The sequence below is a fragment of the Dipteris shenzhenensis genome, chromosome 3 (genome assembly GCF_047967505.1).
Source record: "Dipteris shenzhenensis isolate YYH24624 ecotype China chromosome 3, Dip_SZ_1.0, whole genome shotgun sequence".
In the NCBI taxonomy this organism is placed as follows: Eukaryota; Viridiplantae; Streptophyta; class Polypodiopsida; order Gleicheniales; family Dipteridaceae; genus Dipteris; species Dipteris shenzhenensis.
In genome coordinates, this window is record NC_141598.1 from 2,702,683 (window position 1) to 2,725,905 (window position 23,223).

The window sequence follows — 23,223 nt, forward strand, 5'->3', positions numbered from 1 at the left end:
AATGTCATGTACAAGGCTGATCAATCACCAAACGGATATAAGTTCAGGGCACTGCGAAATGCCTCAAACTTTTCACGTGGTAGTGCTTTGGTGAAAATATCTGCAACGTTGTCATGTGTGGACACAAAGATCATATTGATCTCTCCTGCATGCAACTTCTCTCTGACGTAGTGATAGTGAACCTCAATGTGTTTCGTGCGAGCATGAAACACTGGATTCTTTGCCACTGCAATGGCACTCTGACTATCAGTGAGAATTGGAGAGGGACCCTCCAAAGACAGATGAAGATCAGCAAATAGACGTCGCAGCCAGACACATTCAACTGTTGCTGTGAAAGCTGCCCTGTACTCAGCTTCACATGATGAGGTAGCCACTGTAGATTGTTTCTTGCTTAGCCATGAAATACAAGATTTACCCAAAAAGAAACAATTGCCACTAGTGGACTGCCTAGTGTCATAATCACCAGCCCAATCTGAATCACTGTAGGCATGCATCTGCAAGTCACCCCCCCTGGGAAATAGTAAGCCAAAAGACTTTGTGCCCTGCAAATAACAGCTTAACTGCCTGCCAATGCATAGTTTTTGGGCTGTGCATGTACCTGCTCACCTGAGATACTGCAAACTGAATATCAGGTCTAGTGTTGCAGAGATATATGAGGCATCCAACAGCCTGACTGTAAAGTGTGGCATCAACTGATTCTCCTGCATCATGCATTGTGAGTTTCAGCCCCGGTTCCATAGGAGTGGATATGGGCTTACACTCTTGCATGTTAAATCTGTCCAAGAGTTTCTGAACATACTTGGACTGAGACATAATAGTGCCACGTCTCTCATGAGAGAACTGGATCCCCAAATAAAAGTGAAGCAGCCCCAAATCTGACATGTCAAAGTTGGTCTGCAAATCAGCTTTGAAATCTGTAATTTTTTCTTCATTGGACCCTGTGAGCAGTAAGTCATCGACATAAAGAAGGATGACTAAGATTTCCCCCCCATCCATCTTGATGTAGAGGGTGCTCTCAGTAGGACTATTGTGCAGCCCCTTGCTGGTCAAAAAGGCATGTATCTTGGCATACCATGCACGAGGGGCCTGTTTCAGCCCATATAAAGCTTTATTGAGCTTGCATACTTGAAGTGCATTTGCTGTAATTTCAAAGCCCGGAGGTGGTTTGACGTACACCTCTTCCAGCAAGTCCCCATTTAAGAAGGCTGTTTTTATGTCCAACTGATGAACATTCCACTCAAAATGTGCAGCCATTGCAATTACTGGTCGGATGGTGGTCATCCGGGATGTAGGAGCGAATGTCTCCTCATAATCTATGCCCTTTTTCTGAGCATAGCCCTTAGCAACCAGCCTGGCCTTATATCTGTCAATGGAGCCATCTGGCTTCCGTTTGACTTTAAATACCCATCGTGTGCCAATGGCATGTTTACCTTGTGGCAAGTCCACAACATCCCGAGTCTGATTTTTTGCAATGGACTGCAACTCATCGTGCATGGCATTCATCCAATGCACATTACCTTTTGCCTCTTCAAATGTGGCAGGCTCCTCCTCATCAAGGAGAGTACCTGCATATGCTGATTCCACTGAATTAGCACCTTCCATGTGCCTTGCTGCACTGCGAGTCCTGCCAGGTAACGGAGCATCAAGTTTACTCTCCCTGAGAGTCTGTAACAGCCAGTTTGGGACTGTTTTTGCTGCATGTATGTCTGCAATTTCTTGCTGCACCACCTGTTCCACTGCCTGTGGAGGGGGCAAGACATCCTGTGGCGGAACTGAAGCATTTGGAGGTTGCTGTAAATTCTGATTTGGATCAGAAAAATCAGCAGGGGAACCCAAAGCAATGGGTAGCAACCCTGCAATGGGTAGCAACCCTTCAAAGACATCTTCTGAAGACGAAGGCATTTGAAATTCAGCCTGAGTGTGAGCTGAATTTTCAGAAAATATCACATCTCTACTTACAATGATTTTGCGTGTAGCAGGATTGTAGAGACGGTACCCCTTGCTTTCTGCACTGTATCCAATAAATATGCATTTGATGGCTTTATCTGACAATTTGTGCCTAAATTCAACTGGCACATGTGCATAGGCAAGGCATCCAAAGACTCGGAAGTGATCCACTGAAGGCTTCCTGTCATTCCAGACCTCAAAAGGAGTTTTTTGTTTTTAAAGCCTTAGTGGGAGCCCTGTTCAAAATGTAATTGGCACACATCAAACCCTCTAGCCAGAATTTATGAGGCATGTGTTTGCTTTTCAGCATACATCTGTCCATCTCCATGAGAGTTCTATTTTTCCTCTCAGCTTTGCCATTTTGCTGAGAAGTCAGCCTGACTGTGAGCTGATGCACAATACCCTTTTGCTTGAGAAAAGCATCAAATTCTGCGGATAGGTATTCCCCACCTCTATCCGTGCGTAAAGTCTGTATCTTGAGTCCGGTTTCATTTTCAACCATGGCTGAAAAGTGTTTAAACACCGTGAACACTTCAGATTTCTTTTTCAGCCCATAAACCCAAGTAAAATTGGAGTAGTCATCAATAAATGTGACAAAGTAGAGATGACCACCCAATGACGGAGTCCTCATGGGACCACAGACATCACTGTGTATAAGCTGCAATTTGCGAACAGCTTTAACTGAACCATCCTTCTTGAAGGGGAATCTATGCATTTTACCTAAAATGCACCCTTCACAGGCATGTGGAGGAGGTATCTCAAGAGGTGGCAATGCATCAACCATTGAAAATTTCTGAAGTGTCATTAAGCTATTGTAATGCATGTGGCCATATCTGGCATGCCATAATTCTGCATTTTGCGTGGCAGCTGTAGGGGTAGAAACTGCCAGAGCATGGGCTGCTCTTTTCTCAAAAATATCAAGCTGAAAAAGCCCACGCAGCAAAGTACCAGATAACCTTAAGGCATAGTTAGCTTCCCTGTCTCGGACAGCACATTTGTCATCCTCAAAGATGACCTGAAATCCCCCTCTGTTAACAGGATGAACACGTGCAACCATGACATTAGATATTCAAACATCTTGCGCCATGTCCAAGATGCTTCAGCCCATACCATGGAGGGGGTTTTGTAGACCATTCTATGGATTATCCATTGGTGCCACTCATTCCTTGGTATGTGCCTTGTAGGCCTGGTTACAATCAGTTAGGTCAGTTGGTACAGTTAGTAGATGTACCACTTAGGACAGTTAGGACACTTAGTCCAGTTAGGGCACTTAGCCCTAGGGTTTTGTTATGTTGGCTCTCTCTTGAGCCTCCGTTCAGTTGTACACAGCATTTTTCATTACAACAAGTACTCTTTGAGCTTGAGCTTCCATCTCCTTGCTTCCTGTGTGCATTTCTTCTTACAACCTTTGTCAACCAGAGAATTAATGTTTGGCGTGCACTTTGGTTTGCTTGGTGGGGACGCCCACAAAGACTAGGATTAGTCTAAAGATTATTTCTGCATGCAAAAGCTAACAGTTAATGGGTGCCACGGTGGTGTGCTTCATTAATTTGTTGCAAGTACCAAAAGGGGCTAAGTGGCCTATTTTTTAGGCTATGGCTGCTTACCAAGAGAAGTCTAAATCAGCATCTGACCCAAAGCTTAGAAGTCTCCACAACTGCCAATCTATTTGGCATGTAACTAGAGATAGCTAGGAAATTGACACATCGCAGTTGCCATGAGAGGGGAGCTGATCTCCCTTGTAATTCAGTTTTCACACGTTTTTTGTGTGATCAGCCTGTAAGCCGCAGATCTAGAACTATGTAAACTCTTTTTATCTGTGAAATAAAGACCTTTCGGGGGGGGGTCCAGCCTCTTGGTTCTGGGCCCTAGTCTATGTATGAGAGAGAAAAGAAGAGAGAGAGGCTGAAGAACAATCGTAGTCTAAATTCTCACAGAAGAAAGCTCATTATCAAATTTGCCTTCCATCGTTATTGGACAAGAATTGTCAGCTTCATTGTATAATATTTGCCAGAATTGCCATCTTCATTGTATTGGTATCAGAGCTTGGCTATATTGTCTTCTCAGACAGTGACAATCTAGCAATTCGTTGATAGTTGAGTGACATACGTGAGACATCACATATAGTGGGTCAGCTGGTTTGGTGTTCAAATAATTCTAAAATTGATACACATAGACCAGTGACGGGCGAAGACCTTTGTTCAGCGTGGGAAAAACAATTTCACGAACACTATAATCGATTGTGTTGCTATCTGATAGTTGTTTATGCTTGGATTCACTTTGGCGAGGAGGTTGTATTGTGTGACGATGGTGGACACAGCCACTTAATACACATAATGTGTCTTTGATGGTGAATGGAGTGCAATCTCTCAAAGTGGAAGTACAATATGGTTAAATTCATAGATTCATGCTGAAGTGTGCGTCGTGTGGAAGAAAGAAGGATAAACATGCTAGGTCCCTACGTTCGGTTTCGTCCACCTGCGTGTCAAGCAAGAAGCCACCGATGTAAGTGTGATGCAAGAGAACCCCAATCGTGGGAAACGATGACTATCGACGCAAGAGGGGAAAACACAAGCGACTTCTAGCACACCATAATCCGCCCTCGTAAAAAGCGTCAATCATCCTCCATGAACCAGCTGATAGTGCAGAGAGACTTTCTGAGATTGGCAACCAGCACGAATGGACGATTGGCAGCATGCTTCACAAAGCTACCTTGCAAAGCAACCCATGATGGGTTTACTAGACCAGACCATAGTCAAGGTTTGGCCCAAACCTGCGGTAAACTCTTTTTGAAAAAAAAGGGCTCCTAAAAGGGAAGCAGCCCCGAGTGCCATACTGCCCAAAAATGACAGGCCTTGATGCCTAAGTTTACTGCCCAAAAATGACAAAGTCTTAATGCCTAATAAAATTTGTGGTTTATGCCTTTGATGTCCAAGGAAAATTTGGGGCTTATGCAATACACCTCTTGCTGTTGGACTCTTCAATTTGGAGGAGATTGTGTGCATTAGTGTTCGTGTTATACTCTTGTGTGAGGGTTGACAGTTATAGGCCAGGTTGTAGTGATGGCCTCACAAGATCATGCTAGATCATCCCATGAAGGAAAATTGAAATACAGGCACTGAGAGGTCAGCCAGGAAGAGGGTATGCAGCCTGATAAGGAAAACTCCTATAGGGAGTTGCTTGCGCATCTACCACAAGCAAGAAAGGATCCTCTGTTTCACAGATTAGAACATCCTCTTGCCGAGGAGGGGCTAGAGCAAGCTCCTTCAGGATCAACCTAGAAGGCAATTAGTAGGAAGAGATCTCTGAGTTCATCTTCTTCTTCTTCCTCAAATGATGCATGCAGGAAGAGTCAGAAGTCTTGCCATGAGGGCAAGAAAAAGAGAAAAAGAGATGACCATGAAGAGACATCTCACCCTAGGAAGAGGAGGACCAGGCATCATCATAGATCCTCAAGTCCTTCTTCCTCTTCTTCAAGTTCTACGTCTTCATCTTCGTCTACTTCATATGGGTCACCTATGCCCAAGTAAAAAGAAACGGGTGATTAAGCACAAGCGAGATGCAGCAAAGGCCTCTAAGCCTATAGAGTTTAAAGAAACTTGCATTTGAAAGGGATAGCTAGTGCATGGTGGAGTGCCCAAACTACAGATGGCTCAACGCCAAAGAAATGGAAGGGCTTCAAGAAAACTGTCCATAAACAGTTTACCCCCAAGCAGTTCAGAGATCACTTCCTCCTTGGTTGGGAGAGCTTGCACATCGATGCAAGGGATACAATGGAGGTTTATAACCAGAAGTTTTGGGATGCCTATTTGCAGGTCTCTCCCTTCAAACAGATCTCCAAGACAACCCAGCTCAGGAAATACAACGCTGGTCTCAATCCAAAGATACAGGCTGTAGTAAATACCCAATGTCTAAAAGCCATACACGACATCATTCACTCAGCCTCTGTAGTAGCCACTCGTATGCACATGCAGGACCCTGCCACTATGCCACCTTTGCAGGCAGAGACCACTGAAAGAAAGAAACCTGATTTTCTAGGTCACAAAAGAAAGAGTTCCCCATGAATGAGAAGAAAGGATTTCAGCCTCAAAAGCCGAGGGGTGCTCGGATGCACAGAGCATATAAGGGCAAGCCCCAGTTCACCCCTGAGCAGATTGTTGTTTTTCGCAAAGAGGGGGAGTGTTTCCAATGTGGAAACGAGGGGCATGTAGCTGCACAGTGCCCTTAGAGGCCTTTGTTGTCAAAGGACTTGAAGAAGCCACAAGGACCGCCAAGGCTAGTGGCGAGAGGAGTCCCTGATGTTTTGGGACGGGTTAGTCACCCAGAAGTGAGAGAGCTATGCCTTGCATGGGAAAAGATAAAAAATCAGGAGGCACTCATTTTGTTTGATGCAAGGGTAACAAATAATTTTATTTTAGAGGACTTAGATCTTAGACTAGGAATAAAGATTGAAGAGTTGGGCACGGCCCTTGATGCCGATCAGATGTTTCATGGGGACACTATGCCAGTTACTCCCTTGATTGGGAAACTCTGTGCGCATGTACACAGTTATGTGGATCAGGAAGACTTCTTCATTTCCCCTCTCAAGCATCATGATGTAGTTCTTAGGATGCCTTGGTTTCATCGTAGGGGTGTGAGGTTGTCTCTTCCTGAAAGAGATTTTGTTTTTTTCCCCAAGAAAGAGACTTCTATTAAGTAAGAGAAAAAAACCCGCGAGAGCAAGCTCAAAGCGGAATACATCATGTAACCATGACGATAAATAAACCCCCTCAAATGAGGTGGAAAACAACCAAGGCTGAGGCTGAAAGTGCCACCTCAACCATGTAAGAGTCTCAGAGAAGAAAGGAGAATCCTTCCATTCCCTAAAGAAAGAAGCCCTCCTAGCTGAGGCTGCATGGGAGTCTCCCTGCATGCTCGTCCATACGGCCATCAACGTATGTATGGTGTCTATCCAGATACTAGCCAATGTGTGCGAGAGATGAACCTGAGTTCCCTCCAATGCCAATGTGCATCTGGCTCTCTAGATACGTCAGGCTGCTATGCTCGCCAGTATCTCCCAAGAGGTATCTACAGAGGCATGTACTGCTGCAAAAGGAGGTCCCGAGTCAAAATGGCCCGAGAAGAGTCAAGTCTCTCATAGAATACCTGAGGCTCTGTAAGAGAAAGCCAAGCCACTGAGCCCCATGTCATAAAGAATGGGGAGTGGGCAAAGTTACTGAAAATCCTGGCTACCCCCATCCAAATCATCCTCACCTATCTGCAATCCCATAAGCAATGCTGAATCGTTTGCAATGCAGAGAGGCAATGAGGGCAAGTAGGGTCGGCTCCGAATCTGGATCTCCAAAGGTTCACTGCAATCCCACCATGGATAGAAACCCAAAAGAAAACAGTGATCTTTCTATTCCTCTGGGATTTTCAAAGTCTCCTCTAGAAGCACCTCTGCAAATCCACAATGATATCAAATGCCTCCCAATGAGGAACCCTGGAAGGTCTCCAACCTCTACTACTGAGCTGGAATCCCTAGCATTACTGACCGTCTAGCAAAAGAAGGCGATGCTCTTCTCTCGATGCCATGCGTCAATCCACTCCCACTCTCCAGGGTCCCACTGCAAATACTTAATGGGAACTCCCGAAGAGCCAAAGTCTCCAAGATTCAGCAGTGGAGATAAGCCGGGGGTCTGGGTCAAGCAACCACTCTGAATTTGATCCCTGCTCCAAAAGACCTACAACCTTGATACGCTGAAAGGCAAACTCAAGCAAGATGTCCTCTGTGGACCTGAACAATCTGCCACCATCATGCACATCAAAAGCCAAGGCATCTCCATGTGCATCTCAAAAGGCCAAAACTTGAAGAGGAATACCCCCTCTCGTAAAAGCACCCGCCCAAGTGGAGTAGATGAGAGGCATATCATCTCTGTCTACCCAATCCACTGGAAGGGTCGCCTCAATCTGCAAGATCCTCCCTGCACTCCCTCTGAGATGTCCTGTCAACTGAGATTTAGTCTCCTCTACAAGCCTCTGGAAAGCTTTCCATGACCCTAGAGATGAGGCAAGTCCCCTCTCCCATCTGGACCACTGCATGTAGTGTGAAGCACCAAGTGGTCTGCCACGACCATTCAATATACTGTCATTCCACATGACTGGTTGCCTATCAATCTCTTCACGAGAGGAAGGAGGGATCCTCCGAAGAGTGCTCCTGAAGCTCGCCCATGCTTTCAGCCATGAGAGGGGAGTCCAGTCTCCTCTTGAAGAAGGTATGCAAGTCTGTATGCTGCTAATAAAAAATTCCTTCCACTGCTCCTGCCTGGCATAAGTCCCCGCACCACCATCTTGCATAGTAAAGCTCTGCACTATAAATCTGGATCAATAATGTTGAGACCCCCTTCCTGTGTAGGGAGGATGAGGGTCTTCTAAGCCACCCTCGCTAAAACATATGATGTGCCATCAAGCCCACTCCAAAGAAAATTTCTGATCGGTCTCCTGAGCTGAATGATGCAATCCCTAGAACAGGACGAGCAAGAACAAAGAAACCAAGCCGTGGCCAAGAGGACCTGGTTGACCACCACAACTCTAGAGGCAAGGTCCAGCTTGGCTGAGCCCCAAAAAAAGAGCTTCCTCCTTAATAAGCTCTCCAACACGGGGGCAAACTGCTGCGTGGAGAAAATATCCAAGCCCACCTGGCGGCCCAAATATCTAGCTAGCACGCCCCTCTGAACCCAAGTGAAACCTATGTCAAGCCCCCAATCTGGAGTTTCCTCATCACTGATCCGAAAGCCATTGAATTTATGCCAATTTATCTGCGCCCCCGCCGCCAAGCAAAATAAATCCAATGCTGTCCTAAAATAAGTAAGCGTCTATGGTGTGGCATCCAAGTAAACTGCCGTGTCATCTGCCAACTCACTATCAAGTAACTGCTCTTCCCGTCTGATGGGAAGTCTCAGCCCAAAGATGTCAGCTTGAGATCCAATATACATACTCATAGCTTCAGCCACGAACAAAAAAAGAAAAGGAGCAAGGGGGCATCTCTGACGGACTGATCTGGAAATCTGAAATCTCTCACTCCTTACCCCACCAATAAGCACCTGATTGTGGGCTGATCTGTACAAAGAGGAAACACCTCTGATCCAAGCATCTGTAAAGCCAAAACGGAGAAGGGTGCCCTCCAAAAAACCCCAATCTACTCTGTCATAAGCTTTCTCAAAATCCAAGAGTAGAATGGATAAATTCTAGCCGCTCTGCATGGCCCACTCTGAAGCTTCCCAAAAGGAGAAGATGTTATCAAAAATGCTTCTGCCATGCACAAATCCTGTCTGAGTGTCATGAATAAGATCTAGGAGAAGGGGCTGCAATCGAAGGCTGATTGCCTTGGCCAAAATCTTGTAACATGTCCCCAAAAGTATGATAGGCCTCCAGTGGGACACTAAATTTCTGCAACCCCGGCATCTCGCCAAAGTCCCAAATGCCCTGCAGGGCTAATGTAATGTAATCTCCAATCATATCCCAAAATGCAATGAAGAAAGAAGGGGTGAAGCCATCCGAAACTCAGCACTTGCCCTTGTGAAGGGCTGAAAGTGCAATCCTGAACTCTCTGTTTGTGAAAGGTGCATCAAAGCAAAACATGCATATCCGGTTTCACCAAGTTAGGGATGCTCTGCCAAATAACCTATCTAGCATCCTCTCTATCCTGTGTGTCAGGATTTGCAGTAAGAAGGCGGCATAGAAATGTGAAGCTATGCGCATGACGTCATTTGGATCTGTCTGTAAAACCCCGTGTGAGTCAATAAGCTAGGATACACTCTCTCTACTATGTCTAGGGCCAAGAGTAGAGAAAAAGTGTTTATTGACTAGATCTACCACCCATCTGTATCCAGAAGGACTCCTGTGCATGAAAGGCATACTCTGCTCTCTGATCAAGCAATGTCTGTAGATGAGCCCGTGCTGCAACAAGACGCTCCTGAATCCAAGCATTTAGAGGCCGTTTCTACTCTTCCCTCTGCAAAGCTGCCAACTGCTGGCGAATACCAATCTCACATCTGAGAATATCTCGTCTCCTGGTTTCTAGCAACCGAGTGGTAAAAGTCGATAATACCAAAAAAAGCAGCAACTACAAGTGATGGAGATGGCTGCCCACCTTGGACATGAGAAACCCATATCTGCAAGGCTGCCTCAGTAAGGTCCACCTTTGTATACAAGGCATCCGAAATCCTGATGCTGGCAGACCAACCTCTCAAGTGAGGCTCTGAGATAGCCAGCACAACAGGAAAGTGATCTGAAGTGGAAACCCCAGCAACAATGGATACCGATCCACCTCTGTCTAGTGCCCAATCATGTACGTAGAATCTATCAATGCGTGCAGGATAGGCATGTGATGCCTCCTGTTCGACCAAGAGAACAGAAGGGACTGTGGCTGAATAAGAAAGGCATCATCCAACCAAGTATCTCTACCACAGTAGTGAAAAAGGAAGGCATCCCAAGCTGCTCTCTCCAAAGAGTGAAGTCCTACTTCTCTACCCGCTTTTTGTCTGACGGTAACTCAACCATGTTGAAGTCACCTCCAATCACCCATGAATCTGCAATGGGGGCCTAGGAGAGCAAATCCTTCCACATAATGACACGTTTCCCTCTAATGTTGGAGGCATACACGTTGAGGAAACCAACCTTACGCCCTCCAATCAAAAGAATAATCCACTGAGCCCTAGAGGGAATAATGACTCCGTGTCCAACAACTAAGGGGAGAACCGGCTGTGAAACTGAAATAGAAGTGCCTCCCCTAGTGCCCAAGGCAGGGACCAAAACGTATGCCTGACTTGGCACAATCCCTAAAATGCAGTTTGTGCTCCTAAATAAATAAGACATCAATGGAACCCCCAGTAACACCTGGATGAAGCTGATCTCGAATCAACTGTCTGCGGCGGCGATGTGGGATGCCACCTAGGCCCTGTATGTTCCAACTAACAATCCTCATCAACGGGCTGAAAGAGATTTTGATTTTGTACATAAGGAAAAAATGCAAAGGATCGTTGCCAGGAATAGAGGGGAGACCATCCCTATTGTATCTGATGTTTCTACTAGTAAAGCAGTGAAATCTACAGTTTCAACATACATGGTTTTCATTAAACAAATAGATTTGGAAATGCATGCTGATTTGAATGATGTTGATAGAGAAAAATTTCAGTTTCTTGAAAATTTTAAAGATGGCTTCTCAAATGCATTGCCAGATGGCAAGGGAGTTACCCCATGAGAGACCAGAAGACCCTTGTATAGAATTTATGTTTGGCAATGAGCCACCCAATAGACCGCCTTACAGGGTGAGTGCCACTCAGAGAGAGGAGATTATGACTCAGCTACAAAACTTGCTGTCCAAAGGGTTAATTTAGCCCAGCTCCTCTTTTGTGTGGTCCCTTGTACTTCTAGTGCAAAAGAAGGATGGTTCCTTTCAGATGTGTGTTGACTATCGCACACTACACAAAATGCCTATTAAAAGTAGATTCCCTATTCCATGCACAGATGATGAGATCAGCTCAATGGAGCTTCGGTATTTAGCAGGATAGATCTAAAAAATGGTTATCATCAAGTCCGCATATAGCCATAGGATGTGCACAAAACAGCATTCGGGTCGACAAATGCCCCTACTACCTTCAATTGAATGATGGATCGAATCTTCGTCCTTATCGAAAATTCACTAGTACCTTCTTCGATGACATCTAAGTCCGAAGAAGAGCACAGGTAACACCTTGTTACTGTCTTCCAAGAGCTGTGTAAACATCAACTCTATGCCAATAGCAAGAAGAGTGAATTTTTCTTGGAAGAGATCCATTATCTAGGGCCCATCATTTTTTCCAAGAATGAAATTCAGATGGATCTTGCTAAGATTCAAGCTATTCAAGAATGGCCTCAGTTGAAAAGTCTTCATTAAGTACGCAGCTTTTTGGGTTTATGCTCGTACTACAGAAGGTTTATCAGACATTTTGCTGACATAGCTGCTCCATTTCATGACTTAACCAGAAAGAATCCAGCCTTCACATGGCATCAGCGACAAAGAGCAGCATTCAATACACTCAAAAGCAAGATGACTATAGAACAAATTCTGGTGGTCTCCGATTTGTACAAGCATTTTGATGTCGATTGCAATGCTTGGGGAGAATTTGTTGGAGCTGCATTTGAAAGCCGGAGACTATGAGATGCTGAGAGATATCTAGGAATCTATGAGGAAGACCTGTTAGCTGTCATTCATGCCATTAATACATGGAATCACCATCTCTTGGGTGCAGATTTTACTATAAAAACTGGCCACCAAAGTTTGAGATACTTCCTTGCATAGACTATTCTTTGAAAGAAACACATGAAATAGGCAAATATGCATATTGTCCATACACTAGAAGCTCAGAATAGAGTGGTTGATGCCTTGTGTCGAAGACCTCAGGTCAATAATGTGACCATTGCTTATCATAGGGATCTGGAAGAGATGAGAGAGCAGTATGCCAATGACCCAGACGTTGGAGAGATAATGCAGCAAATGCAAGAGGGGCTGTCAGGAAGTCAATATTCCATGAAAGATGGCTAATTAATGAAATATGACTACTTATGCATCACCCGAGATATGAGGCAAAAGATTATGGACAAATGCCATGCACCTCCATATGATGGGCATAGAGGAACTACATCTACTACTCAAGCTCACCTGTTTATTACAGCATGCCTTACTTGTTACACCACTTTGTTACGGCATGTCTTACTTGCCAAAAGGTCAAATATGACAGACAGAAGGCACCTGGCCTACTCATACCTCAGGTACCATGGGAAAGCATAGCAATGGACTTCATTTTGTATTTGCCACGATCAAAAACTTGAAATGATGGGATATGGACTGTTATTGACAAATTCAGCAAGCAGGCTCATTAAGACAATCAAGGTAGATAATATGGCTACAATTTTCATGACTCAAATTTTCAAATACCATGGTATGCCTAAGTCCATTGTTAGTGACAGAGACCCCAAAATTACCATCTTATTCTGGAGAGCCTTATTTGATAATATGGGGACAAATCTGAATTTTCCTTCTTTCCATCGCCAGACAGATACCATGGTATGCCTAAGTCCATTGTTAGTGACAGAGACCCCAAAATTACCATCTTATTCTGGAGAGCCTTATTTGATAATATGGGGACGAATCTGAATTTTTCTTCTTTCCATCCCCAAACAGATGGTCAAAGTGAAGTAGCAAATTCAACATTGCTAGATCTTTTGAAATGCTCCGTGGCTGACCAAAAATCAGATTGGAAAAAGTACCTTCCACTTGTCAAGTTTGCATACAATAACACCGTTCATACCTCCATTGCCAAGCTGTCTACCACGTACTATGGCCCTTTTCGGGTCACAGATGAAATCAATAAAGTGGCATAGAGGTTGCAGTTGCCAAGGCATTGGAAGATTCATAATGCCTTTCATGTCAGGCTTCTAAAGAAATACCAAGGACTGGAGCCTACAGAGCCGATATTGAAAAATCCACCAGAAGTGGATGAGATGGAGGAGATCCTTCAGCAAAAGTAGATTGTGGACCATACGGTACACAAGGGACCTTAGGGCAAGGTATTTTATAAATACCTTGTAAAGTTCAAGAATTATTCAGCATTGAATGCCAAGTGGATGGATGAAGACATGTTGTCTGATTATCAACAAGTTGTAGATATTTACAAATAGGCTTTTCATTTGAGGTCAACTGATTAAAAGCCAAGGGGATGTTACCAAGCTATAAATATTCCAGTATAGTACAAGGTTGACCATTTATCTTATCATAATTTAAGAGTTCTTCATTATGATCGAAGATTTCTTTTAAGTGGTCAAAGTATTGACTTTGGTCAAAGACATTTGACTTTGGTCAAGAAGTCCTGACTTTGGTCAAGGAGACTTAGTTTAGGCCAAGAGGTTTGACTTTAGTCAACCAAGACATTTCAACCTCAATTGGAGAGGTTTGGATATAATTAAGGCGCCTAGTCAAAGGCCCTTAATTATAGTCAAGGAGGGTTGACCTTGGTCAACTTGAGAATTAATGCTTGGCATGCACTTTGGTTTGCTTGGTGAGGACGGCCACAGAGACTAGAATTAGTCTAGAGATTATTTCTGCATGCAAAAGCTAGCAGTTGATGGGTGCCATGGTGGTGATTGTTTTTCTGCTGTGAAATATATTGCTGTTAATTTCTGCTCAAACACGCCACCGGGCTGGTCAACAACTAATGTCTGTTTAACCATGTTGGTTCAGAACAATCACATAACTGGTGATTGAGCTGAACCAACCTATGGTTGCATGATGTTCCAAGCCTGGTTTAAGAAATGAAACAAGTAAACTATCCCAAAGCTCAATCACAAACAACTACCACAGACGGGACGCAAGGTGTTTGAGGAGCACATAATACACATGCTTGATACAACACAGGTTAGTGGTGCCTAATTTGTTACAAATACCAAAAAGGGGCTAAAGTGGCCTATTTTTTAGGGCTAAGACTGCTTACCAAGAGAAGTGTACATCAGCATGTGACCCAGAGATAAGAAGTCTCCACAACTGCCAATCTATTTGGCATGTAACTAGAGATGCTAGGAAAATGATAGATGGCAATTGCCACGAGAGGGGAGCTGATCTTGGATCTCCTACGTTTTTTTGTAATCAGCCTGCAAGCTGCAGATTTGAAACTCTGCAAACTCTTTTTATCTATGAAATGAAGACCTTTCAGGCAGGGTGAGGGGGGGCTCTTGGTTCTGGGCCCTAGTCTGTGTGTGAGAGAGAAAAGAAGAGAGAAAGGCTGAAGAAAAATCTCACGGACGAAAGTTCGTCATCAGATTTGCCTTCCATCGTTATGGGACAGAACTGTCAACTTGGATGTCTAATGACTCGCTAGAATTGTCAGCTTCGTTGTACAAACTATGCCGGTCCACCCACAAACGTAATCTCAGTCATGTCAATAATTCAAGTGCTATTGATAGCCTGCAATTGGATTGGCAACACTTGATGGTTTGAGCGACACAAACTCTGACTACTTGTTCCTCTAAATTTGTGATCTTTCCATCTTCAAGTATTATAGATGTCATTTCCATCTGCAAATTAGTTTCTCAACCCATAGCAATGATTTCACACCCATGCTAATAATCGTAGAATAATTACAGACACATACCAAAGAGTTAAATTCTTTAACAAAGCAAAGATCAACATGCTGAATGTCAAAGGCAATATGAATTCCACTGAAACCAACCAGAAGCTGGCCACTTTCATCCACCAAAAAATTCAACGTCGTCGTGACATCTAGTATTGGAGGAGGATACTCATTCTCTTCAATTGCTGGCCCCTCAGGAGGAAGCTCATCAGCATCCCTGCTACCCCTTTCAAAATCAAGCAAGTTGCCATAGATTGCCTGTACTACTACTAATCCTCCTATGTCAACTTGTTTGTGTTGCTTTCGTTCTGCTACATTCTTCAAAAGTGACTGAGCCTTTTCTGCTTTTGCTCTTGCCTCAAGCACCTGTAATCAATGTTCGTGTTAGAAGTAGATTCCTAAAACTATTAATTCAAACAAATAGTTGTTGTTGCTCGTATTATGAAAGAATTCTAGAGAGATGCATCGTTCACCAAAAGCACATTATCTTCATGTGTTCTCCACACAAAACCAAGTTCACCTGCTATTATTTCAAAAAACAACTACCCTCTGCACTTTCTCGAAATCAGCATTGTAAGGGGTGTTTCATATGGTATCAGAGCCTACTCTATCTGCTTGCTTCCTATATGTACCTGAAGATTGCAATTTCATTTTTGGTTTTTGCAGTTTAAGGATGTGAAACTCAAGTTAGTTTTGTGCTGCGATTTCACAACAGGAGTGGAGCTCGTGCGTGCTCCTCCCAGCCTATGTACTTGTGAGTAGCTTTCATGAATTGTCAAGCTATGAATTTCGTTTTGCTTTGTTAGAGTAGTTCTTTGCTGGTTAAGGGTAAATAGATACAAAATCTGTTTTCCTTTTTGTCTTTTAAGCCCACTGCACAACAAATTTCCAGAGAGGCTGTCATACCAATTCACACCAATCTTACTGTGTAAGAAAGAAACTATTATATTGGAGCAGCAAACAGTTGGATGTTCCCACTTCTTTCTTTTCTCATCAGGAATATGACCCTCAAGTAACCAGAAGTTACCTAGTGTAAAGTAATAGGTTTCCTCCTAGGAAAGACCTTTTCAGGTGTTCAACCATTCAATGCCTTTGTGAAAATCTATTCAAGCTGTGCACTCCCATGTCACATCCCTCCTCCTACCATGAATTAGACATCTTCTTTACATAAATCATAGACCATGATTTCAATAGTTCTTCTTCTCAGCAACTCCATTCTGTATCTAGATACCTTCAGACTACTTATAGTAGTTTTCAAACTTTTGTGAGAAATACTCTCCCATGCCATCTAATCTCAAAGTAATCACTTGCTTGCTAGTTTGCCTTTCAACCATTGGCTTCCATTTTTGAACTTGGCAAACCCGTGAGATTTCTTCACATAAGTAAATCCAAGTTTTCCTACTGAAATCATATGAGTGTAAGAAAGTAGTAACCTCCCCCCTTTGACATAGTTTGCAATCTACCAGAGACATCAGTATGGAAATGCTCAAGCACTTCTATTGCTCTTCTTACACCACCCTATGGGAACTCATCACAGTGTTGTTTACCTTTCATGCACCCTCACATATTGTACCAAGGCCTTTCACCTCGATAAGACCATCAACCAAATTGTGATCTTTCAAATGCCGGATGCTCTTCATGCTTATATGACCAAATTTGCAATGCCAAACCCCCCATCATCCGTTGTCAATGATGCAAGTGCTTTACCATATACTATTGGATTTAGTTGTACTTACTACCATTGGCAACAACCTTAGACTCACGGTTCAAGTCCATCACGAAGCATTTGTCTTTGTAAAACTCTACCTTGATAGATGTATTGTACATTGCCAATAGATGCAGATGGTGCATGGTCAGAACCTCAAATCTTTTCATTGTCAAAGTTTTCATTCCTTCTGTCTTCTTGGATAAGAAGACCTACAAAGATATCCAGAGTCTATAAGGTCGAGATGCAAAATTTCCATGCAAGGGTACTCATCATCGCCGAAAATTGCACTGCTTGTAGTATGCCCTTAACTGAGGATGATGACGAGCTAAATCTTTTGATTTTTCCCTGCAAACACCCATACCACTCATTCTGCTTTGCACTTGCATGTTTTTCTCAAGACAATTGCTGCATGGACAGAACCTCACATCTTTTCATTGTCAAAGTTTTAATTCCTTCTATCTTCTTGGATAAGGAGACCTACAAAGATATCCGGAGTCTATAAGGTCAAGACTCAAAGTTTCAATGCAAGGGTACTCATCATCGCTGACAATTGCACTGCTTGTAGTATGTCCTTAACTGAGGATGATGACGTGCTAAATCTTTTGATTTTTCCCTGCAAACACCCATACCACTCATTCTGCTTTGCACTTGCATGTCTTTCTCAAGACAATTGCCTAAACACTAAGTGCAGCAATCTGTCATGCAAAACCTCTCCAAAAGCTCCAAGTCATAATTGTACTGGCTAAGAAAGATCCCATCAGTCAGCCCCTAATGAGGTGATTCCCAAAAATGATGAGGTCATCAAGTTACAATACAATGAGCATGATAAGACCCAAGTTACAATACAATGGGAATGATAAGACCAAGTGTGTAGGGATTAGCGGCTGAAGAACTCCAACTGAGTTTTTAACACGTGTTTCTCATCACAGATCGATACTCACACAATTTCATGTGAGTTTCTCAAACATGAATACTTGTACAATATCATGCGCGTTTCCCACATCTTGTACAATATCATGCGCGTTTTCCACATCAAAATTCGTAGGATTCAAGCTAGTATCAAAGATCAAAACTCGCACACTTTCATGCTAGTTTCACAATTAAAACTCACACCTTTCAAAAAGTTTTGCAAATAAGATTTACACGCATTTACGCAAATTTTACATTCAAAACTCACACGCTTTTATGTGAGTTTCACATATTTGAATGCTTGATCTATGAGTTTCTCAACCCTTTCTCTCCAAATCTGAAAAAGAAGAAGGAGAAAATGGAAATCCAGAAAACAAACAAGTACGGAATCACCTTGATGTCCTAAATCACTCACTCAACTCCTAAACTAAGTGAGGATAACTTTTACAAGACAACTCTTGTTTCTATAACTTTCTAAATATGAAGATGCATCTTGCCAAGATCTACAAGGGCATGCATCTTGAGTGGCACTTTAGGCCAAGACTGAGCTTTCTCAACATCAAAAAGGTCACAAAATTCCAACCCTCTTCCTACACCTCGGTTTCATGAACCACTTAACACTTGAAAAGTGACCATGACACTACTCTCAAATGGTGAGTCTAAGGTAAAGAACCTAGGCGAGATATGAAAATGCAAACAAAACCAATATGAAGTGAGCAAACACATGAAGCGAATGTGAGTAAGAAAGAAATTACTGTCTTCGACAAACCTTGCAAGCCTATGAGACAAGGACAATAAAAAAAGTAACACATACAAGCCTCTGTGGGCCGAAGTAAAGGGCTCACTCACACCCTTGCTGAGTGCTAAAGTGCCCAGCTAATAGTCTCAAAAACTCTCCAAATACATATCCCCATGCCATTGTGGCTCTCTGATGAGACACAAAGATGTCTTGTATCTGTGTCTATCGAGTCATCTCTGGCTATGGCGGCTTGGACGGTCTCCTTTGAGTAGAGCAAGGATGGGTTGGACCTGAATCGTACATGCTCTAGTCACCCTCTCCATTGTACATGGTCCCTGTGTCACTGGCTCCACTGCTCCGCACCGTCTCTTCCGCTAATCCATGATGCCCTAATGTCCGCTATCTCCTCCTCCTCTATCCCACTATGTCTTGGGGCTGACTCGAATGCATAGAAGTAGGTAATGTGTCACTATGTTCAATATGTGCCCTATGGCACGGTCACCTCCTACTATCTGACATGCTGCAGTAAGATCTCGTTGTGTTATCTCCATCAATAGAGGCCAACGCCGACCTCGTCACAAAAGTGGATCAGCCAAGAGCGTGGCCCGAACTTGTGTCCCTCCTTGAAGAGACGGAGGTATCGTCCTCAGATCTCATAGTAGGCGGGGCAAGGTCATAGGAAGTGCTCCTCTGAGAACACCTCTGCCACTGTGCACAGCTTGCATATCCGCTGCTCTCTCAGTGTGCCTCTAGCTCTCCTTGCCTCGATCCTCAGCTGATGGAACAAGACTCACATCTATCCAATGGCAATCCTCAATGCGTGTGAGACTTGTCTATCCTCCAGATACTGGTGTCTAATAATCACTCGATCCTCTGATACTCTCACGAAATACTCATGATAGAACTAGATCTTGGTGGGAGACTCCTAGTCCCCCCCAAGGTCCGTGATACGGTTGATCTCACCTCGTGAAATCTACAGGGATGGGGCATCCAAGCTGTACTGAAAGGGAGGGGGGGTAGGGCGAGGTGGTCAATCTCATACCCTGATTGGCAAACCATCTAGATACATGCGTACCACGCCGTGAGAACCCCTCTCTCAGCTAGTCGTCTGGATGACTCTGGTACCAACCTCAAGAGTCTCCAGCTAGGCAGGGCCCAAACGCAATGGAGGTATGTCACCTTTGAAAGATGACATCAACCTAGAGTAGTGTCATAGCAGACTCTGCTTGTACAATCTAATTAGGGACCAAAGGCTTAGTCCAAATCATCCTAGATGCCATAGTCACATGTAGCCTCTGAATCTCTGCCACTTGGTCATCAATAGGTCACTCTCCCAGAAGGATGCTTCATACATGGTTGCTAGCTTCACAAGTCAGTCAAAAAGCCATTCCTTGTCGGAGGGTCATGGTAGTGTGCCTGAAAGAACTCTCTCTCTAGTCGAACTAGAGTTCCTTGCCCTCATGTGAGTCGTGCCCTAGCTACATGAGTCATCGTGAAAACTGGCCTTGCAAAGACCTCCCATAGGTAGGCTCTCCTCAATAGATGAAGCTGTTAAGTAATGCCAAGGTCATAACCTTGGTCTTGCCAAGGTTGACTATCAAGCCTCTCTTCGTGCAAAACACCTCTAGTGCCTTTGGGTATCTATGTAGGCCCGTCGGTGAAGAGAAGATGAAGACTATGTCATCTGCATACAATAGCATCTACATCATCAGATAAGCAAACAATGATCCCTCCCCTCGTAGGCAATCAATAAAAGTCCCGATCTCATCAATGTAAACAATGTTGATGAGAGGGGCATCCTTGCTTCACTCCAATCATGCTCTCGATCCAATCAGACAAGCCTCTGTACTCTCCCTTTGATTGACTTATACAAATCATGTCTGCATCTCCTGGAGCCTCCTAATCATGCAAGCTCATGGAACTATGTCAAAGACCTTCTAAAAGTCTACAAAGCACTTTCTAAAATCTCAATCTCGTCTCCTCGATGACAACCTACCGGGTGAAGATGTGGTCAAGAGTGGAGTTCTGGCTTCGGAAACCAGCCTGTCCCAAAGCCCTCTACTCATTGCCTCTGTGTAGGAGCTGATCTCTATCTCTATCACAGATCTATAGATCATGGCCAGTGTGTGACCAGTCATGAGACTATGGTAATTTCCCGTGTCCATGGGATCTCCTTGCTTTGTGTATTGGCACAATATTGGCGGTACTCCAAGCAACTAGGAAACTGTGGCATACTGCATGGTTTAATATCTGCGCCAAAATTGAAGCCAAAACCTCATGCCCATGTACGAATACTTAGTCCACAACCCTTCATGATCTTGGGCTTTCCGTTGCAATGAACAAGATGGATGTAGTGGGTTTGGGCAAAGAGGACATGTTAGGAGGTGACTGGGTCAAGGCGTTGAAGAATGAGCCTGCATACATGTGCCAAATCCAAGATCTGTGAAGGGGATGAGTGTCTTACCCTCAATGAGAAGCCCCCATGCAATAGCGTGATTCCATCCTCCAAAAGAACTGATCACCGCATCCATCCTCTGTGAAAGTGTCACCATTTGGGACCTCTCCTAAGAAAATAAAGGAACAATTCTTAAGTAGGAATTGGCTTTGGCCAAAGAAAGTTAAAGTGGTTAACCAAGAATAAGTATTATTGTTTTACTTTTGCATTGCATTAGTAAAAGAGAACTGTGGGTAAGCCCACAAGGGACTAGAAATAGTCCAAGAACTAGAATGCATGCATTAGACTAACCTTTAATGGGTTAAAGTGTTGGATTTTGAATGTGTAGGTCCAAGAAGGGTGCAGAAAGAGCTCAAAAGCCAAGGGAAAGCGCCAAAAAGCAGGATCTAGGAGAAAAAAAGCACCAGGAGGAGGTGGCGCCCACATATGGAGGGGCCCATAGGGCTAAAAGCCAACGAAATAGCCTAAAAGCCAAGATTAAGCATGTGAATCATCTTTTAGAAGCTCCAGAAAGCTAAAAGTGTAAAAGCCCAGCTTTTTGGGAAAGAAAGTCTAAATTAGGCAAAATAAAGCTAGCCCCAACTTTTTAGAAAGCTCTGCTTTTGGGTTGGGGCCAAACCTATAAAAGAAGAGCCCTTGAGCTCTAGAATCATTAAGAGTTGTACTCAGCCCAAGCTCAGTTCTACAAAAGTCTATTTCTATTGCAATAAAGACCTTCGGGGGGATCCAGCCCTTTTTCTGGGCCCTAGTGCAGTGTGATGCTTCTATCCCTATTCTCCTAGCACTCTTTCTTGAAGGAGACTATGTCCTCATAGCTTCTTCCTGTAATCCAAGCAATCCCAGTGCCACGCTTCTTCCCCAGATGATTGCGATTTGTCCCCGAGTGTTCCTGCTATCATTGTGATTCAATTGTTGGCTTCCAGGAGCTCCCCTAGTGCTGTGATTTCATGCGAGGTGACCTTGTTTGCTGCGATTTGTGCTTTTGGCTGTGTGCTATGCCCGGAGGTACCCAAGAAACATTCCCACAGTACCTAGAGAGTATTGCGATTTGATTAAGAAGGTGATCCTATAAAAGCAGATCATATGGCCAGGTTGTTTTTGGCACACATTTTCAGACATCATGGTATGCCCAAGTCAATTGTAAGTGATCGAGACCCTAGGATGACTAGTTTATTTTGGCGAGCATTATTTGATAATATGGGGACAAAGTTGGATTTCTCATCTTCATTTCACTCTCAGTCAGACGGACAGAGTGAGATTGCCAATTCCACAGTATTGGACCTTCTCAAGTGTTATGTATTTGAGCAAAAGGCTGAATGGGAAAGGTATCTTCCTCTTGTGGAATTTGCATATAACAATACGGTTCATCGTTCCACAGGAAAAGCTCCATTCGAAGTCATTTATGGAAAGGTGGTCTTGCTACCCATCCTCAGAACAAAGGATGAGATATTCCCAGCCGACCAATATGTTCGAGATTTGGACACAGCTTTTTCTCAAGTCTGGACAGCCATTAAAAGATCTCAACAGAAGCAAAAGAAGGATGCGGATAAACATCGGAGAGAGATGAATCTCCAAGAAGGAGACTGGGTATTGTTTAAGTTTGAGAAAGCACGACTCAGAAAGATGAAAGGAAAAGAGAAGGTATACCCAAAGCTATCTCCCAGATATTATGGGCCTTTCCGGGTTAGTGAGCCCATAAATGAAGTCGCCTTTCGACTTGTGCTGCCCGAGACTTGGAAGATTCACAATGCTTTTCATGTGAGTCTTCTCAAGAAGTATCAAGGACCAAAACCTACAGATTCAGTTCAACAAGAGCCACCAGAGGTGAAAGAGATGGAGGAGATCCTCCAACCAGAACAGAGTGTGTACCATACAGAGAAGAAAGGACCAAGAGGTAGGGTTATCCGCAGATACCTTATCAAGTTTAAGAATTATTCGGCACTTGATGCCAAGTGGGTTGATGAGGAAATCTTTACAGAATATCCTCAAGTTCTATAGTTATATCAAGAAGCTTTTCAATTGAGGACAACTGTTTAGAAGCCGAGGGGATGTCACCATTTGGGACTTCTCCTAAGAAAATAAAGGAATAATTCTTAAACAAGAATTGACTTTGGCCAAAGAAAGTTAAAGTGGTATTTTCTGACTTTCTCAACCTACAGTAGAGCTTGATATATATGATGAACGCGAACAACCTGAGTATAGCGGTTTACACATTATAAAAATACCTCACATTGATTCAAACATTTCTGATTTGGCAAAATATGGAGTCATTTCTCCCCAATTCCATGGATTTTCTCACCTTCAACTAAGAAGTCTTTTA

At 43.6% G+C, this 23,223-nt stretch overlaps 1 protein-coding gene across 1 annotated transcript in view; it reads right to left on the reverse strand.

Annotated features, from left to right (window-relative positions):
- OWL1 (DNAJ heat shock N-terminal domain-containing protein) overlaps nucleotides 1-23,223 on the reverse strand; it is a 145,530-nt gene that overhangs the window by 23,026 nt on the left and 99,281 nt on the right. Inside the window, exon 11 of the mRNA XM_087372999.1 lies at nucleotides 15,192-15,458. Within this exon, the coding sequence (XP_087229125.1) occupies nucleotides 15,192-15,458 (267 nt within the window). The remainder of the gene's footprint in view (nucleotides 1-15,191; nucleotides 15,459-23,223) is intronic.